Below are 18,969 nucleotides of genomic sequence, written 5' to 3'. Positions count from 1 at the left end.
GTGATTGCTTAGGTCTGGACTATAAGAAGCTGATAGATGAAGAGTCCGATCCTCTGAAAGCTCTGGAGCCAGTACTAACCAGCCAGAATGTGCTGTCAATCTCCAAACTGGCCCCTCGAATCCCCCGGAAGGGAGGTGAACCGCTCACCTCTAGTGCTGTCCACACCACCTGGCTACATAAACTTTTTTGGGAAGGTGATCAGCATGTGCTGAAGAAAGCCCCTCAGAGTGATCAAGACTTCCTGCTTGCCTATAACATCTGTGCCAAATTCTTTGACCGACTGTTGCCCTTAGACATTGTTAACTTCCTGGATGCAATCACTTTTTCCCCTGAAGCAGCCAATAAGGTGAATCTAATACAGAAAGGGTAATGATCAGTGTCGCTTTTTAAGAGTGGGGAAGCACAGATGTCACTTAACATTTACAATTATGCAGTTGGCAAATCCTTTGATCCAAAGTCACTTACAGTGCATTCAAGCTAAATGTTTAATTCCGTATCTGTGTAAGCTGGGATTCGAACCCATGACCTTGAGGTTTGCATGTGCTATGCCAGTTGAGATACAGGAACCCTACATTTCATTTATCAGTGAAAAAGACGTCATCCAGAGGTGACCTCATAGAAAAGGCATTCAACAGAATCGGCCCACAAAGCCTCACATTTCACAACTTAACTTTACCGCATGGGCCCAAACCAGGCCTTCTTGAGCCAAGATTAAAATCTTGCTTATAAGCAGTGAGAATGGGATATTTTTCCAATGTTTCCTGAGTGTCTCTTTATTATAATCTCCAATTTTAACTATGTAGTATCATCTGCTTTCATCCCATTTCTCATCTAGATTAATCTCAGCGTGAACACATTATACTCCACATCCCTGGATACATCTTCACATCCACGGTTTACCTCAAACACCCCCCAACCCCCCACATGCACGTGCACACACACACACACACACACACACATACACACACATACATTTAATGTATTTACTCACTCTTTGCACATAATCTATAGCAGAGGGATGGCACATCTCATTGGCTTCCTCTCCCTGTGGTATTCTTGAGTACCAGATCAATGCAGCTCTTCTTAAATGGTGAGAGTGGGTGTTTGTTTATGGGATTGAGTATTTGAAACTTGCACGTTATATTAACAAAACAATCATTACAATTACATCTTTTGAATGCTCCAGTAGGCCAACGAACATCAGCGATGGGCCGTTTTATTACAGAGGCTCATTTAGGGTGTTTTCCATATTTCCATTTCGCACAAACAGTTCCTGTTGCTTGACTGGTAGAACATTGCATTTGCAACACTAAACTCATTGGTTCAAAAACCTTGAATGCACTGTTAATGCACGAATAAAAGCACCTGCCAAATCCATATATGTAAAAACTGTAAATGTAACATACACATAGCACTCATGCTAAATGTATTTCATGTGTAGTAAATTTATATATAAAGACCCTTTCTTGAATAGGATTTAAAACATGCTATTGAATCAAAGTTAGATTAATCATTATTTTGATTGTAAGTGTTTTAATGTGTATGGTTCTCTTTTGTGTTCGTGTTTAGCTATCTGTAGAGACCAGACAGGAGATCACCAAGCGTGCACAGAAGGCTCTGAAAAGCATTAGTGGGAAGAGTAAGAAAAAGAGCAATGATGACAAAGGTGAAAACTCCGCCTCCAACTTTGACTCCGCACTCACACATATCCAGCAATCACTCGCTCATCTAGAGACTCTGAGCAGTGTCTTCCTCTTGTCACTCAAGACAAGCAAAGAGGTAATCATCAAAAACAAATACACTTTAAGAAAGGTTACCCACATATTTGCATTTTTAAAATGTATTCACTTGTGATCCAATTACAGATGGTCAGCCGAGACAGAACACCGTTTACACCTATAACTTGTGTATAAATTGATGACATACATTTCTAACTACTACCCATTTTTTTTTTTACCTGTTCATACCTGTATAAACACACACAACGTTGTTTCTCAGATGGTGTGAGATTTGTCCATTTGTGATTGGATCACCTGAGACTAAACTTTAAAACCAGGTGTTAACAGGGCCTTAGATGTGAATATGTAACTTTACCACTCCCCCCTCAGAGCTCACTCTTTCTCTTTTATTTGTCTACATTCATACAGTATTAAATAAATTCTCTTTCAGTTAACGCTGTTGTTCATTATACAGGGGACCTTCTAACTTGTTAAATTACAGACATATAATGTATTTAATCATACATGTTTTGTGAGTTTTTGCTTATTTTTAAAAATGTAGTCCATGTATTACATCAGTAAATAGGGTGTATTGCATGTGCGTATATTATATTGCATATATACAGTATGTTGTTACATGTTTGTTGTTTACATGCTCTAAAGAGCGCTCGTTTTTCACTGTGAATGCAGCTGCGTGCATGAACATTTAAATGCGCTTCTTGACACGACATGAATGTAAACTCAGTTGTTAATTTATTGCGGGAGCCTTAACAGACGAGACAAAAATCTGCGCCATCTTGACGCAATATGAAATTAATTCATTAATGTATTACGTGATGTAGACAGGATAAAACCTTATATCAACATATCCGATCTGTGCACAGGCCTGGCTCTAGCTCTAGCTCTAAGATGTAAGGTTGGCCATAGCACCCACCGGGTGGGCCGAACAGTTGGAGGGGTGGATATAGGTGCAGTTCTCAAGGTGGGCCAGGCCCAACCAGTCCCCCCTGTAGAGCCGGGCCTGTCTGTGCAATATGTAAATGCAGCCTGACGTGTTGCAGCTGTTATAAGCCTATCGTTAATATTAATCAAACAAGAAAAAGAAAAAAGCACTCACCGTCCTTGTTTGGATATCTTCAGAAGCTTGAATCCCAATACATTTCAATAACAGGTCGAGTCAAACTCTGACTGTATTGAATCTTTATTAATGCATATCTAATAATTACACAGTAAATATAAATTGTTCTGCTTTTCATTGAATTACTACTTTAGTGTTTTTGTATCACATTTTTTTAATTTTTAATTGCTGCTGTTCCTAAAAAGCAAAGCACTTTTGACTGTGTTCTCTATTTTATTACTAGCTCTTGAATAACCTAAAAAAACCTCATCTATCATTTCTTTTAATGATAATAACCTTGTTTCTGACTTATCTGCTGGTTTATTGTACTATATTTCTCTACAGACATTTAAGGCTTCAAAACATAATTTTTGAGCACATATCGCTCATTGATTATTGGCAGAAGATGGGAAAGAAACCGTGTTCTCAGTCTCTTTTTTATTTTTTATTCTACTCTCAATGTTCTAGGAGCGCTTGCAGATGTACAGTCACATTTATGACCTGTCTAGGTCCGAGCAATCTAAGGTACACCATCTGGCCGTCACAATGGCCCTGGACGGACAGCTTCTTGAACAAATCGAGCAGCTGCTCACTGTCGCTGTGGGAATGAGCGACCTATCGCCAAAGAGTGTAGTACAGGATGCAGTAGAGCGAATCATAACTGCTCTCAGGTACGATGAGCAACAGTTCAGCTTGTTTATGTTTGCCGATGTCTTTTTCTTAACATCACCCTCATTTTCACCCTGTCTGTTTTATACTTTAGCTCATTTCCTCTAATGCTTTCTCTTCCCTTTCTGCCTTTGTCTCTCTCTCTCTCTCTCTCTCTCTCTCTCTCTCTCTGTATGTCTTTATGACCTATCCCTATATTAACCTATGTCAGGCTGGATGTGTTTGTGCTTGATTGAGTTAAACACAGCTTTGGAATCTGCCGTGGCCTCTGCTCTCTCATTTCCATCTAACTTTCTCTTTTTTTCTTACCTTTCATCTGCTGCTTTTAGTAGGTCTACTTTCCCCGTTGGCTGTCTCCTAAAAACAATGTGTTCTTAATAATACTAGCAATTCAGAACTGCAGAAAAGTTCAGCGTACATTTTTTAATACCCTTTTCCCCTCTTTCTTAAATGAAAGTTCTGTCATTTTTTAGTCACCATTATGACATTTTATTTTTTTTATGATGGAACAATAATGATTACTTAAAGAATTTTCACACAGCTATTTTTCCATCCATGTTCATAGTGACTATGCCTGTAAAGGTCCAAAAAGGACAAAGAAGCACTTTAAAAGTAGACATGCACAGATACCTGGATATCAGTTCTCGAGTTAACAGCTCACTGGAGGGAAATATTATTAGTTGCTTAAATTCCTAATTCCTCACACAGTTATTGAATGGCTTTAGAAGATTACTTTAAGGTGGTTTTATGTTGTTGTTGTTTTTATTTTGCAAATTTTTGCAGCTTGACAGATGTAGTCGCTATGATCGTGATTCTATCAAAAACAGCTGCAGGAAGATGCTTCAGAATTCTCCTTTTTTTTGTTCCAAAGGGGGGAAAACAGGATATAATTTAGAAATGACACAAGAGTGAATAAATAATGACAGAAGTTTCACTTTTGAGTGAACTATTCCTTTAAGACAGTTTCTAGTGTGTATGTTTGTTTTGTTTTTACACTAAATGTCTGAAAAGACTGTTATGCTAGTTATCATTTTGACTATGTGATGAATTACACCCCTTTCAGCTAATTTTATCTTAGCCTTAAAGGCAAATATATCACATTTCCACCAAAGATCAGGAACCTTCCATCTTTACCTCCTGATTAGTCATCCTGCTCTGTGAGTGAGTGTTGATCAGATGCTTAAACTCAGTCTGTAATCAAGCGACATTATTGAAGGTCTTCTGAATCAGATGAAATGATGGTCAGGAAAATAAAGCTTGATTACACTTTTAAAAACGCAAGCATTTATATGAACCTGTCCTCCCCCTCTCTCCCAATCTCCCTGCAGGAGTGATTCATATTCTGGGTAATTGCTTAAAACTAATACATGTCCCTGTCTTCGGGTGCTAATTACTGATTTGCAGAGGTGGGCAAATTAAACATGAACAATTTAATATATTGGGCATTGTTAACTGTCAAATTATTGGGGAACGCTAATTTCATAAAACTGTATTCTTAGCTCTTCTCAATTTGTTTCTGGCCTGAGTGTCATACAATAAGACGTTTACATGCATAAGTCATAAGTCAGTTGTTCTACTCTCTGCAAGAAAAAAGTTGATTAAGTCAATTTATTTTTCTCAGACCCTGGAAAAGTTCCATTGCCCCAGCATAAACCTTTCATGTTGGAAGCTATCTAAACATCAACTGGAGAAAACTAACTCTGACTTAAAAAAATGTGCCATTGGAAAATTCACCACACATTTTCCCTTTTAGCTAGCTATCTAGTGTCACAGTCACTTCTGCCAATCTTATAAATGATCACAATGCTTCCATTTTAAGCACCATTTTAAGCACGGTAAGTGTGCTCTTGTAGAAACCCAGTTTGCCTTCACAGTTCACAAGCACTCTTTTATCTCGAGCGCACTTTTGACTTGCTACTGCCTGCAGCAAGAATAACTAGACACCACAGAGATGGAAGCAGAGACCAAGAGTAATATTAGGATTTGATATACACTCACCTAAAGGATTATTAGGAACACCATCCTAATACTGTGTTTGACCCCCTTTCGCCTTCAGAACTGCCTTAATTCTACGTGGCATTGATTCAACAAGGTGCTGAAAGCATTCTTTAGAAATGTTGGCCCATATTGATAGGATAGCATCTTGCAGTTGATGGAGATTTGTGGGATGCACATCCAGGGCACGAAGCTCCCGTTCCACCACATCCCAAAGATGCTCTATTGGGTTGAGATCTGGTGACTGTGGGGGCCATTTTAGTACAGTGAACTCATTGTCATGTTCAAGAAACCAATTTGAAATGATTCGAGCTTTGTGACATGGTGCATTATCCTGCTGGAAGTAGCCATCAGAGGATGGGTACATGGTGGCCATAAAGGGATGGACATGGTCAGAAACAATGCTCAGGTAGGCCGTGGCATTTAAACGATGCCCAATTGGCACTAAGAGGCCTAAAGTGTGCCAAGAAAACATCCCCCACACCATTACACCACCACCACCAGCCTGCACAGTGGTAACAAGGCATGATGGATCCATGTTCTCATTCTGTTTACGCCAAATTCTGACTCTACCATCTGAATGTCTCAACAGAAATCGAGACTCATCAGACCAGGCAACATTTTTCCAGTCTTCAACTGTCCAATTTTGGTGAGCTCTTGCAAATTGTAGCCTCTTTTTCCTATTTGTAGTGGAGATGAGTGGTACTCGGTGGGGTCTTCCGCTGTTGTAGCCCATCCGCCTCAAGGTTGTGCGTGTTGTGGCTTCACAAATGCTTTGCTGCATACCTCGGTTGTAACGAGTGGTTATTTCAGGCAAAGTTGCTCTTCTATCAGCTTGAATCAGTCGGCCCATTCTCCTCTGACCTCTAGCATCAACAAGGCATTTTCAGCCCACAGGACTGCCGCATACTGGATGTTTTTCCCTTTTCACACCATTCTTTGTAAACCCTAGAAATGGTTGTGCGTGAAAATCCCAGTAACTGAGCAGATTGTGAAATACTCAGACCGGCCCGTCTGGCACCAACAACCATGCCACGCTCAAAATTGCTTAAATCACCTTTCTTTCCCATTCTGACATTCAGTTTGGAGTTCAGGAGATTGTCTTGACCAGGACCACACCCCTAAATGCATTGAAGCAACTGCCATGTGATTGGTTGATTAGATAATTGCATTAATGAGAAATTGAACACGTGTTCCTAATAATCCTTTAGGTGAGTGTATATACGTAATGGTAATTCAGCAGCTGAAATAAACATTGCATGGATTATAGATCATTTTAACAAACCACAAACCCAAAGTTTTAAACTCAGCCTGAACCGTTCTAACCTACTGCTTGCGAACGATAAAAAAAGGAAAACAAATATTCCATAGACTTGCATTGAAGAAAGGACAGTAGCGATATCAAAGGGCCAGAACATCAGAAAGATTAGGAAATATCAAAAAGACTTGGGAATGGGCTATATTGTGCAAGAAAGCAACCACCTAGAAACCATTCAGAACACCTACACGGGAAAAAAAAAAAAAAACTATAGATTTTACCCCCAAAAAATATCACATCTGATCTGGCATCCAGTTCTTTAAAAAATGTCCTTTTAACAGTGCACAAGCCTTGTTGCTGCATTTAGTCAATACCTCATTGATAGCAAAAGAATCTCCATATCACATGGGTGTATAACAGCTAATTCTGTGTTGAATTCAAATGGGCTCCACAACTTGCGCTGTATTTACCACTGTACATGTGGGTACAAGCTCAATGCAGATTCGTTAGTGTAGAGCTGCTCTGGTGAGAGACCGGTAGCGGCTCCGTTCTGCTCCAGCACTGTGGCCAGCGGATGCGCTGCACAGTTTAATCCCGTTGGCTAGTCCATAGTATACTTGTATCCCAGTCCAACAGTGGCAGAACAATGATTCATTCATTGTTGATATGAAACACGTACTCGAGCCTCAGTGAGATGCTGGCAACTTTCTGTGATTTTCTTTTTTTGTTTTTACAGCAGGACCAACAGAGTAGAATGCATGGAAAAACAGATATATTTTCAGATTCAGAAATCCATAACATGATAAACATGCAGTAAAATAGTCATGTCTTTAGTATCTTAACAGAAATGTGCTTTTCTACTTACCCGCGACACAAAAACATCTTGTCTGTCAATATTTCTGGCTTTGCTCGATTGACTTTTGGAATTTTGAAAATGAATACAAATAATTATATATATATATATATATATATATATATATATATATATATATATATATATATATATATATATATATGTATTCATTTTTTTTTTTTTTAAATGTTCTCAGTGTAAGCAACCACAAAACAATGCCCGGCACCCACCCACCAGTGTAGCATAAAGTACCCAAAGTAAAGATATATTTATGGAAATTAACAGAAAAAAATACTTCAGAAAAATTATTAAAGTAACAAATATTAGATGTACTTCAGATCAAAAGTACAAGTATATTGCAAAAATTAAGACACGGTAGATTATACCCGTGGCAACCCATTTCATAACACTAATAATGTTTTAGCTAAAATTGATTCTTTTTTTTTTATCTTACCTGCAACAACAGTCTCTTCTCTTTATATTCCACAGTGAAGACATGACCACACGTCTTGTCTGGCATGCACTCCCCTTGTGATTTTGATTCAGATTTGTGATTCACTAACAATTCATTCAGACCATCTTTTGAATTTATGTTGACCGATTCAAAAGAATAAAATTGATAAAAGATTTGACTCGAGTGATTAATTAGCAAATTAGACATCACTAAAATTGCGGCCACATGGGTTTCACATTTTTTGCAGTTTTCTGCCACAAAAGTAAAAAATCTGTAGAAATCTGGAGAATTGTATCAGAGTAAACGTATTTATTTTCTTTTCAAGATGTAAAAATGTCAAAATATTAAAAAAAAAAAATGCTTGCATACAGTAGGAAATTATTTGGACTCTGCCACCTACAACACCCTACCACCATGTCGGCAAGTTTCGCATGGTCAAACACCACTCAGAATTTCCTCAGAAAACGTAAAATACAAGTTTATGTAATGTTTTAGGTCACAGTACCAGTAGAAATGAATTGCAAGGTTATTTCAATCATACTAAAATCAGAGCATAATATTTTAGAGGATTGAAAGAGAATTAATTAATGTTGGAATTAAAGTCTTTAAACTTATTACCAGAGTACCAGAGGAATGTCAGACTAATTCTGTTGAATTTAACACTGCATGAACATTTTAATGATAGTGTAATAATAAAATGGACTATAGTGCCATTTACAACAATGACAAAGCAGAAATATGTATCCCAACCAGCGCCCTGCTAATTAAGTGCTACAGCACTGGCTGCAACAGAGAAAGTAAATCACTTGTGTTTTTTGTACACCATATACACAGACTGTGATTTGATACAGTAGGGGGATATAGCTGAAGTAAATAATAGTATGTATTATACACAGGATGTTGAAACATGAATGTTTTGGAAGCAGTGCAAGGAAAACTGTCATCCTCACTGAAACATTGCTCATGTTGCATTGACTTGCAATATCCCCAAACCAAACTAAAAAGGGGAGGCATAAGACACAAAAACAGTACTGAAGAATGCAGCAAAAGAGCTTTTGTTGATATCATGGAGAATGGCAAAGAACACAGACACATTATTTAGTGCCAGACAAAATGTGTTTCCTACAGCAGTAGAAATAAATAAGAGGATGTATGCATAGAGATTCAAAGCAATTATTAAAGGAATAGTTCACCCAAAAATGAAATGTCATGATCTATGTCATCATTTACTCACCCTCATGTGGGTCCAAACGCATGACTTTCTTATGAGGAACAAAAAAACGAGATGTTTTAATAAATGTCTCTGTCCGTCTTCTCAATATAATGGCAGTGTGCAGTGGACCTCAAGTTTTACACTAATAAATGGTTTACATTTAAAAACCAATTGTATGGCTTCAGAAGACTTGGAATATGATGCACAAATCATGTGGGCTATCTTTATGATACTTTCTGGGCCTTTTTAAGCTTTAAAGTGAAATTTCTGCTCTACTGAAATAAATAGACATTGTTTTCAAAAAGCTTTCTATATACGCCGGACAGGCCTCTAAATCAGAGGAACTGTTATATTGCCACATAAACCGTGTTTACAGTTTTCAAGAAAATGTACTTACAAATGGCTTAAAGTTGTCTTTGCGAATTAATCTGGGGTATGAGAATATTTACTACCACCGAGGAAGATACACACTTGCCATTTTATTGAACTGCCATTTTATTGAAAAGACGTCAAGATATTCATTAAAATAAACAAAATCTTTTGTGTTCCGCATAAGAAAGTCATACGCTTTTAGAATGATGAAACCGGTGAGTAAATGAAAACAGAATTTTCATTTTGGGTGAACCATTCCTTTAACAGAAACACAATAATGTGGCACAACCTCACTCATGGAAGCATTACATGAACAGACTTTTAATGGAGGGAGACAGGCGAGTCCAGAATAGAAGGGAGGAGCCCTGCAGCTAGAGATTCAGCAGAAGGACATTAAGATTGCTCAGTGTGAAAATCCTTTCCTTTCGTGCACACACACAAACACACACACACACTAAGTTTGGAGCTATAAATCCGCTCAAAAGCCTCAATTGAACCAAAACTCAAGTTATATATGTGTGTGTGTGTGTGTGTGTGTGTGTGTGTGTGTTTTTGTTTTCAGTGGTGACAAGGACGCTTTGAAAGATTATGCAGACCCCTTGAAGGTTCTAGAAGGAATCGTTGCGGCAGTGCACACTAATGTACAGAGCGGGTAAGTGTGTCCTTTGTTGCATTGTACCTTTGTACCATTAATGAAGCCAAATGCCACCCATTCAACCTCAGAGAAGAGTTGGTATTCAATGTATAAAGCCATAGGGGCATATGTGTACATTATACTTATGGGCATTATAATACAATACCACTGCTTTAATTAAAGGCATAGTTCGCCCAAAAAATAAAATTGTCTTATTGTTTACACTCACATGTCGTGGGAACACAAAAAGTGCATTTGAAGAATCTTTACCAAGTGACCAAGAACCAATAAAGTAGGCCATACAACTTCTGCATACAACGAAACACTATTATTAAGGTGTTTTCTGAGCAATTTGGTATAAGACACCAATATACAATAAATAATTACATTTATTTATAGAGATAGTCACAAACAAATAATTTGACAAGTAATAGTTTATTAGCCTAACTATAAGCTGTTTGTGGTTACCTAGCACTTTAACGATCAAGGATCATTCTCAGAAGGAATTATTGGATATTATTATACAGATTTCAGTTGGTGTATGATCATGTGTGCATAGATTGGATGCTTAACAGCTGTGTTATAGTGTCTAATCTAATCAGATTTTAGAGCTGGAACCATCTGTTTTAGCGTGTATAAAAACAGTATAACATGGCCACATATTTTATTTATTTATTATTATTATTATTATTGTTTTTTTTTACAGTATTTAGGTAAGTTCTGTAGTGAGTAATATAAATGAAGTTAGACCTATTAAACCACATAAAATGTATCTACAATGTCTTTCCCTTACACGTTTATTTATAAAGTTACCTAACAGCTTGATGTTGATGAAAAAAGTACATGGGCACATAATGCGTCAACTGCCCATGTACCCCACAGTATACAGTGGTATCTATAAAATTTCATACATAAATAAGATGAATAAAAAACTTAATTTTGGCTGATTTTCTGTGATCTTAAGGCTGTGTTACATTCATGTATTTTAGCAGTAATATGGTGACATCCGAGGACATGTTGGCATGGCTTCGACCTTTTTGCGGAGATGACACTAAACCGGTACGACCCCGAATCGAAGTGCTGCAGATTCTAGAACATTCTTTCAGCCTCAGTGATCAGGACATCCACCTACTGGTGTTCTTCAGGAGCCAAGCAGTTTTGAAATCCTGCTGGCCAAACAGAGAGGTAAAAAAAAACAAGTACATACCCACAATGGTACAAAACACAATTTACACTTCACACATAAACTTTATTATGGTCCCACATCTCTCACTCAGCATTAGCCTATTTCCTCTGTGAGGCACTGTGAATGTAATCTCATTTTACAGTGCTGCCCTTTGTGAGTTAGTATGTGCTTATAGGAATTGCTTAACTAGTCTCACGCATGCATTTCATGTCTTTGTTGTGGATGTGAAGGAGTGAGATGTTGTTTGTCCAGGGATTACTGACTGCCTGCTTGGCCATGCTCTTTGTCCTCACTTCATGTTGCTTTGGGGATGCATGTCATTCTGCCATGTTCTGTGATATTTTTTGTTTTTTTGTTAGTCTGCATGTACCAGAGCAGCTGGAGTAAATGCAAAAGGCAGAGAAAAAGGAATATAATACAACATGTATTTCTGCCCTAGTCTCTCTCCCCCCCCTCCCTCCCTCCCTCCCTATCTCTCCTCTCTGGAGATTGCCCTTCTGAATATCGTTGGTAAACTTTTGGTTTACAAAAAGAACAGATGAAGTAATGTATTATGCTTAGAAAACTCAGATTCACCTACAATGACACCATAGTTCCAAGAGCGGGCGTGTTTTTGTACATTTTCCAAAATTGTAGTTAATGATTAAACCGAATTGATTTTAAAGAACAGATGGGGCTCAATTTGTGGAGCAAACAAAGTCATTTCTTGATGTATGTATGTATGTATGGATGGATATGTTGCCATAGTTAAAGGTGTGTATTTTAATATGCAGACAGAACTGTAGTATAGGTGAGCCATTCGTAGGTTGGTTTCTCTGAAAATTGCAAACTATGTGGCACTATCAAAATATTGTTCTGTTAAAGCATCCCAACCATGGCAACACTGGCTCAACCATTGGTGTGTGTTTGAAGCGGGTGTACCTTGGTAACACTTCACAATAAAGTTGCATTTGTTAACATTAGTTGGTATCATGGGTGGACTAGGAAGAGAAATCGGCCCTGGATTTTACATAAAAACTGGCCCAAAAGTGTGCGTGATGTCCTTTTCTGCATATCGTTGCCGCGTTCATCATATCGAGGTGCCGTTTTGTGGCCCGTTCTGCATAATGCAGCGACTCACTTCAGCTTAGTCCCGGTTCTCCCGATGGCCAGTTTGCCCCTGACCAAGATTAATAAATGCTGTTATTGTTTATTGTTAGTTCATGACACCTAATGCATTTATTGTAAAGTGTTACCTCTATCCTTCGACCAATTACATAGAAAAAAAAAAAAAACAGTTTTAATATGGTTTATATTTTTTGCAAATCTGCTTGTTGATGCTTGTGGTGCAGAAATTACTTTAAGAAAAAAGTATAAAACTGTTTTCTGACATATTGTGAAGACAATATTTCTCCAAACTCTTCTTATACAATGCACACTACAAAACACATGCTGTTAATCCATTTTCTGCCAAACCACATAATCCATTCTTCTAAATTTTAATCATGCAAATTAGTATTTATATACGCCAACACTATCAGATGTTTGGTTTCACTTTAATAGGATTAATCAGCCAATTGTTTAATAGAATAATTAAGTGCAACTTTTAGTCTCTGGATGTTTAAAGAAAAAGAACCCCTCAAGATTGTCGTCAGTAGTTCCAGTTTGCCACCAGGCACTGATTAGCATTATTCAGTGGTAAACAACAGCCTATGAAATTGTTTATGGGTTGAGGGCAATTGAGAGTAAACTGCAGAAAGTGCTTATTTATAGTTAATCACTTTTGGATTTGAATAGTTTAGAGCATGTGGAACATTTAGGATGAAGTCTAACCTTCTTATTCCAAACATTATCACGTCATATTTCCTAACAATTGCCTCAATTCTGGCTTCCACTATTGCTTGCTATGAAATAGTGAATCACATGATCATATCCAAACACTGTGTCCCCAATGTTGGCAATTTCTGTTTTCCTCCAGAAAGCAATGCTGTGTGCCTTTATTGACAAAGAATTGATAATGAAGGGAGTTGTAATGAGAAGTGATGCCCTAAAGGAGGAGTAATTAAAATGGACAAATTGAGGGAGGGAAAAGGGATTGGAGCCTTTTCACTGAGTCGTTAAGTCCTCGAATGGATGGCCACTTCCTCCGATGTTTAAATCCTGATTGGGAGCACTGAGATGGGGCCTGTGTGCCCTGCGTGGTAGGCACGGAACACTGGCGCAGTGTGTTTGCCTGCAGAGATCCAGGAACTGGTTTATATCATGAGCTACGGAGTCTGGTTATCATCTGATCGCCCCAGGTGTGTGTTTGTGTCTTTATTTATGTCTGTGCCTGTTATCTGTGTGCCTGTTCATGCCCATGGGAGAGTGTATGTGTTAATATAACATTTCTATCCCCTGTTTCCCAGATTAATAAACTCCTAACTCACATGCTGGCCCATTCTGTAACACACTGCCATAGCAACCACAACTTTACTGCTGAAGAGGAAGAGCTGCATTTCAAGTCTCAGATTTGTTCACTCTGTTGCATCTTTTGCTGAGCTATTTGTTGTTGTTCCATTTTATTCTGATGTGATGTTGTTTAGCTCCCCAAAGTCTGGGTAATGTTGTTGAGCTTTGTCAAACCTGAATAAGGGCCCTCATTTCAAATCTACATAGAGGAAACATGTTTGCGCTTTTAGAAAGAGGAAGATCCACATCTGAGCAAAGGAAACGCAGGACTGAATATTGCTTAGTTGTCTGATTACAGAAATGAGTTTGATCAGAAATATAGTTAGGGCGAGAGTGGTTGGAATGTGCTTTTGTCTCTTTCATTAACTGTCAGTACTGTCAATAGAGCTATTTCATAGTCCTAAATCAAAAAATTATATTTGTGGAATTTTTTTGCCTTTATTGGGTAGATAAGTACAGACAGGGACAGGAAAGTAATGTTTTTATATTTATAAGTAAAATAAGGTCTGTGAAAAACTTTGAACTAATTAATCGCTATTGGTGAAACTGTCACACTAATTGATCAAAGACATCTGATGTTGCTCTTTAGGAAGAAAAATCTTTTATGATCCCTCATTTTTCTCTCAGATGGCAAATCGTAGCCAAAATCATACAGTGTTAACCTGGTTTAAATTGCTAAAGAGTTGTTCATAAGGACTACAATGTTTGTCCTATTAATTAAACATCATTTGTCTAGCGCACAGATTTCTTATACGCGCTTATACACGTAATTAATGGGACAATTATTGTAGTTTAATTTAATATACAGCTCTGTTTATTTAATGTTGTGTAACAAAACATTCAGGTATGTTAACCATAGACCTTATTATACCCATAATTATTAAACCGGTCTTCTAAAAACCCATTCGAAATTCCCAGGGGAACCATGCCTTCCGAGGGTTGGCCTACAAGTTGACGTCATGAGATGAACTGTTAATATGATAATTCTATCTCTCTCAATTTAATTCATCAGCATGGAATGCTGACAGTTTCACTCTAAAATCACACACATACATTTACACTCAGCAGAAATCTTAGTACCTGGACAGAAATTCTGTTGAGCAGTGTGTTCTTACTGCCATGTTGAGCTTGTGCTTTTTCACGCTTATCATAAATTGCCTTGACAGTTACCTCAAAGGCTTGTTCCCCCATCTGCACTCAAAACAGGTAACCACCAGTCCAATATGAACATTGGAGTATATTATACTGAAGTGCTATATATTGAATAGATAAGCTTTATTCCTAATAAAACGTAATATGTATGTGGTCCATTTGCACCACTCAATAATGATTTGAGAAATTGTTCAATCACAAACAATCAATTGTTGATTTATCAGTCAATTGTGAAATGTCAAATCATAGAGTAAAAAAAGACCCAAATTGATAGTAATTAGTAATTGATAACATAAAGGACAGCATTGAAGGCTATTATTTTTATATGTGATTAATATGTAAAAAGCTTTGGTTTTGGTGAAAAGCTTAAAGTGCTGTCGTATTTACTTCAACTTCACTTGGAGCTTTTGTTTTTGTGGAACACTGGCGGTGCATTGTGTTCTTGACGTTGTTGCTCACTACAAATCTTGTGAAATGCCATCACCTTCTTCACTTCCTATTTTTAAAATAACTTGTAGTGGGTACAGATGTTTGGAATTGCATGAATGTGAGAACCTGCAGTGCTTTGCTTTCACATTGCTAGCAAACTGCTCTGAGTGCGCTGAAAAGAGCGTATCATGAACCCATGCGCACACAGAACAGCGATACACCTGCTCATACCGACCGTTTTCATTGAATTTGTTTCCAGCCTTTTGTGGTTTAGGAATCACATATGACAATACTGAAATTTGTATGTTATTTAATAATTGTGCAGCCCTGAAGGATCATGAAATAAATCTTTTGAAGCTATTTTTAGGAAACACTGGCCAAATATAAGCACACTACTATCATTGTGATATTCACTCTATTGCTTAATTTTATATCGCCAGCAAAATCATTGCTATAATATTGTGAATACACTATATACTGTACTGTATATCGCTCAGTCCTAGTTTCAATTGAAATGAGTTCGGAGGGACATTAGGGTGAGTAAATTATGACAGAATTGTTGTTGTTTTTGTGCAAAATACTCCTTTAAATTTTTTCTCTGGGGCTTGACATTATAGATCAATTTGTGTAATCTAACAAGCTGCTGTAGTTGGCTTGTTTGACATTATAAACTCAAAACAAACTCATCAGTAACTATGTCACCAATCTTTCAGACCTCACCCGCTAATGAATACTGTTCCTATCATTTCTACAACAATGCTATAAACAAACACATACCCTATATCTTACCCCTTGGCACTGCAATGAGTTTTGTTCAGATCCCCATCCCAATGGCACACGGGCATGGATTTTTGTGTCTTAGTTTTTGCCAACCGTCTTAGCCTAACTACAAAATGTCATGGTCCCTTTGAGCGCCGGCTCTTCGTTTGGCAGCGACCAGCAGCTTTGTCAGTTGGAATTGAGGATCTTTATTTGGCAGCTGTTTGTGTCCCAGTGTCCCTTGTTTACACTGAAGTAGTTCTTGAGGTAATTACTTGAAATGAATATGAAGGCCATGACTAAGTGGTGTGTTTATACGTGTGTCTTTGTGCACATGTGTGTTTGGGATCAGACATTAGATATTATCATTGCCTTGGTCCCATGACTTGATAATCTGGAATCATTTGTCATGTTTTGAAGGTGTCAGTGTTTAGGTTAAACAGGAGAGAGTGTGTGGAGAGAGTGTGTGTGTGTGTGTGCGTGCACACACTTATAACCACAGACAAGCTTAATAACTAGGGTTAATGTGGTCATTAAAACAAGGTCTCAGTTCCCCCTGGAGTTGCATTCTTTAATATGCCAATGCTTAGCAGTGCCGTTTTATTGTCTTTATCCAGATGTGTGTGTGTGTGTGTGTGTGTGTGTGTGTGTGTGTGTGTGTGTGTGTATACTTGGCTGCTCGTTGATTGCAAAAGTAGAGCTAACAATTCCTTACAGACGGAGTCGATGCTCCTGTTGGAATTTATCTTGTTATCGTCTGGGGCTGATGTTTAATGCTACCAGTTTACGTGTGTGTGTTTTTGTATTCTTGTAAAATGTGCTTCTTTTCCTTGTATTTTGGTGTTTTCTGTAGTTGCACTTTGAATTATTTAAGTATCTGCGTTTGTTGTCTGTGTCATTTGATTACTATGAAATAGGATTTTCTGACTATTCTGAAAAATATCTCACACACTTGTTTGTCTTCAAAATGTCACCATGATGTCAGGCCCACTGACAGTATGTCGGCTCTGGTCTGTCACGAGTGCTCTTGTCTTTCACACATGTCACTCTCATCTGTCATTAGCCCCACCTCCCTGACACAGCCCCGGGCCACACTTACATCATCACCCCCTTCACAGACTTCAAATGTCATGAAGTTTCACTCTTCAGCATTAACTTCCTACGGTTATACTGAGAGTTTGTTCTAAGCTTTAAATAAGAGATGGACACTAATTACTTAAAACTTTCTAACAGGTTTCTAGGGTTCTGTTTTCTTATCAGTTGACTTTTTGTTGGATAGTAAAGACAGACAGTGAGTTGTTTTAATTTTATAACAGAAAGCTTGAAGGCTATTCGAAGGGAAATTAGTCTGGGGATTTAATTAAGGTTAAGGTGATGGTGTTGAAAGTAGGTGTGAGGGAGACAATTGCAGTATGGCCTTGGAAAAGTTCCATCAGATGGACAGAAAAACACCATAAAAGTAATAATTCACCCAAAAATTAAACTTGTGTCATTATTTACCAACCCTAATGTCACTCTAAACCCAAATGAGGACATCTGTGAAATGCAAAAAGAGACATTTTAAAAAGTATTCACAGGGTTTGTTTGTTAAATAATGAAAGTAAATAGTGACACTGGGTTGCCAAGCACCAAAAAGGAAAACAAAGACCAGAAATCACAGTGAAAGTAATCAATACGACTGGTACACTATATTCCAAGACTTCTGAAGCCACATGAACCATTGTGTGATGAACAGACGAATTTGCCATATAATGAAAGTGAATAGTGATAATGAAGCTATAAATGAATAGAAAAACATCATAAAGTCACAGAAAAAGTAGATGAGCTGACATTGCATTGCCCAAAACAAGTATGGCGCCTATGGCGGAAGTTTGGCATCATGACAAGTTAGATTTGATGTGACTAACATCCAACCTGCGCCCTAGTTACCTTATTAGATTTTCTAGAGGAATCGTGTCATCTATAACTCATCTTCTTTCACTGTGGCTTTATGAGGTTTTTCTGGCCTTGTTGGAGCTTGAGAACCCAGAGTCACAATTCACTTTCATTGCATGGCCAAAAGGTGTGCAAAGCGTTTCACAAAAAAAAAAAAAAAAAGAAAGTCATACTTGTTTAAAGCGGCATTTGGGGGGAGAAAATAATGACATAATTTTCATTCTTTTAATCCTTTAAATGCAGAGAGCATTTATTGAATCATAAGGATGTGGTTCCAGGCCTACTATTTCCATAGCCCTAAAATCATAGTGCACTTATAGGTAGATATGAATGTTGTTCCTGGACACATGTAGGGTTTTAATCCAGGAACATGTCCTGCTTGTGTAAATGACATTAAGGAGGAATGAGTAAAGGTTTACAGAGGTTTGAGTTCAGGCGATCAATGTCTTCAATGTGAATCTGTGTTTGACATAACGTCCTCAGGAATCGAGAGCACACTGTGTTATAAATGGAAACGGTTTTACCTTTGAGGAGCAGCGAAAGATTTATGCCAGCCCTGTGAAGATACAGTGGGTTTCACTCACATCTCATCACACACAGACAGCCATTATCCATCACAGACCTCCGTCCTTGGTCTGGAGCTCTATTAGCATTTAGTCGTATGTGGCTGCAAGGAGGGCTAGAGTCATAGTTTTCAGTGTAAGAACATTTCTCCATGATCATAAATAGAGATAAATCTCCATTTCTAGAAACCTGCTATTTAGTTGAATTTCATATTTAAACAATAATGATTA

The 18,969-nt window shown here is 37.8% G+C and overlaps 1 protein-coding gene across 1 annotated transcript in view; it reads left to right on the top strand.

Annotated features, from left to right (window-relative positions):
- Nucleotides 1–18,969, top strand: part of LOC127623850 (NBAS subunit of NRZ tethering complex) — a 218,060-nt gene that overhangs the window by 149,222 nt on the left and 49,869 nt on the right. Inside the window, exons 44-48 of the mRNA XM_052098413.1 lie at nucleotides 13–347; nucleotides 1,571–1,780; nucleotides 3,305–3,507; nucleotides 10,213–10,302; nucleotides 11,274–11,469. Coding sequence (XP_051954373.1) covers nucleotides 13–347; nucleotides 1,571–1,780; nucleotides 3,305–3,507; nucleotides 10,213–10,302; nucleotides 11,274–11,469 — 1,034 coding nt within the window. The remainder of the gene's footprint in view (nucleotides 1–12; nucleotides 348–1,570; nucleotides 1,781–3,304; nucleotides 3,508–10,212; nucleotides 10,303–11,273; nucleotides 11,470–18,969) is intronic.

This window comes from Xyrauchen texanus, chromosome 30 (assembly GCF_025860055.1).
Source record: "Xyrauchen texanus isolate HMW12.3.18 chromosome 30, RBS_HiC_50CHRs, whole genome shotgun sequence".
NCBI classification, from domain to species: domain Eukaryota; kingdom Metazoa; phylum Chordata; class Actinopteri; order Cypriniformes; family Catostomidae; genus Xyrauchen; species Xyrauchen texanus.
The sequence above is the reverse complement of the archived record's forward strand: the minus strand, read 5'-3'. Positions and strand labels throughout refer to the sequence as shown.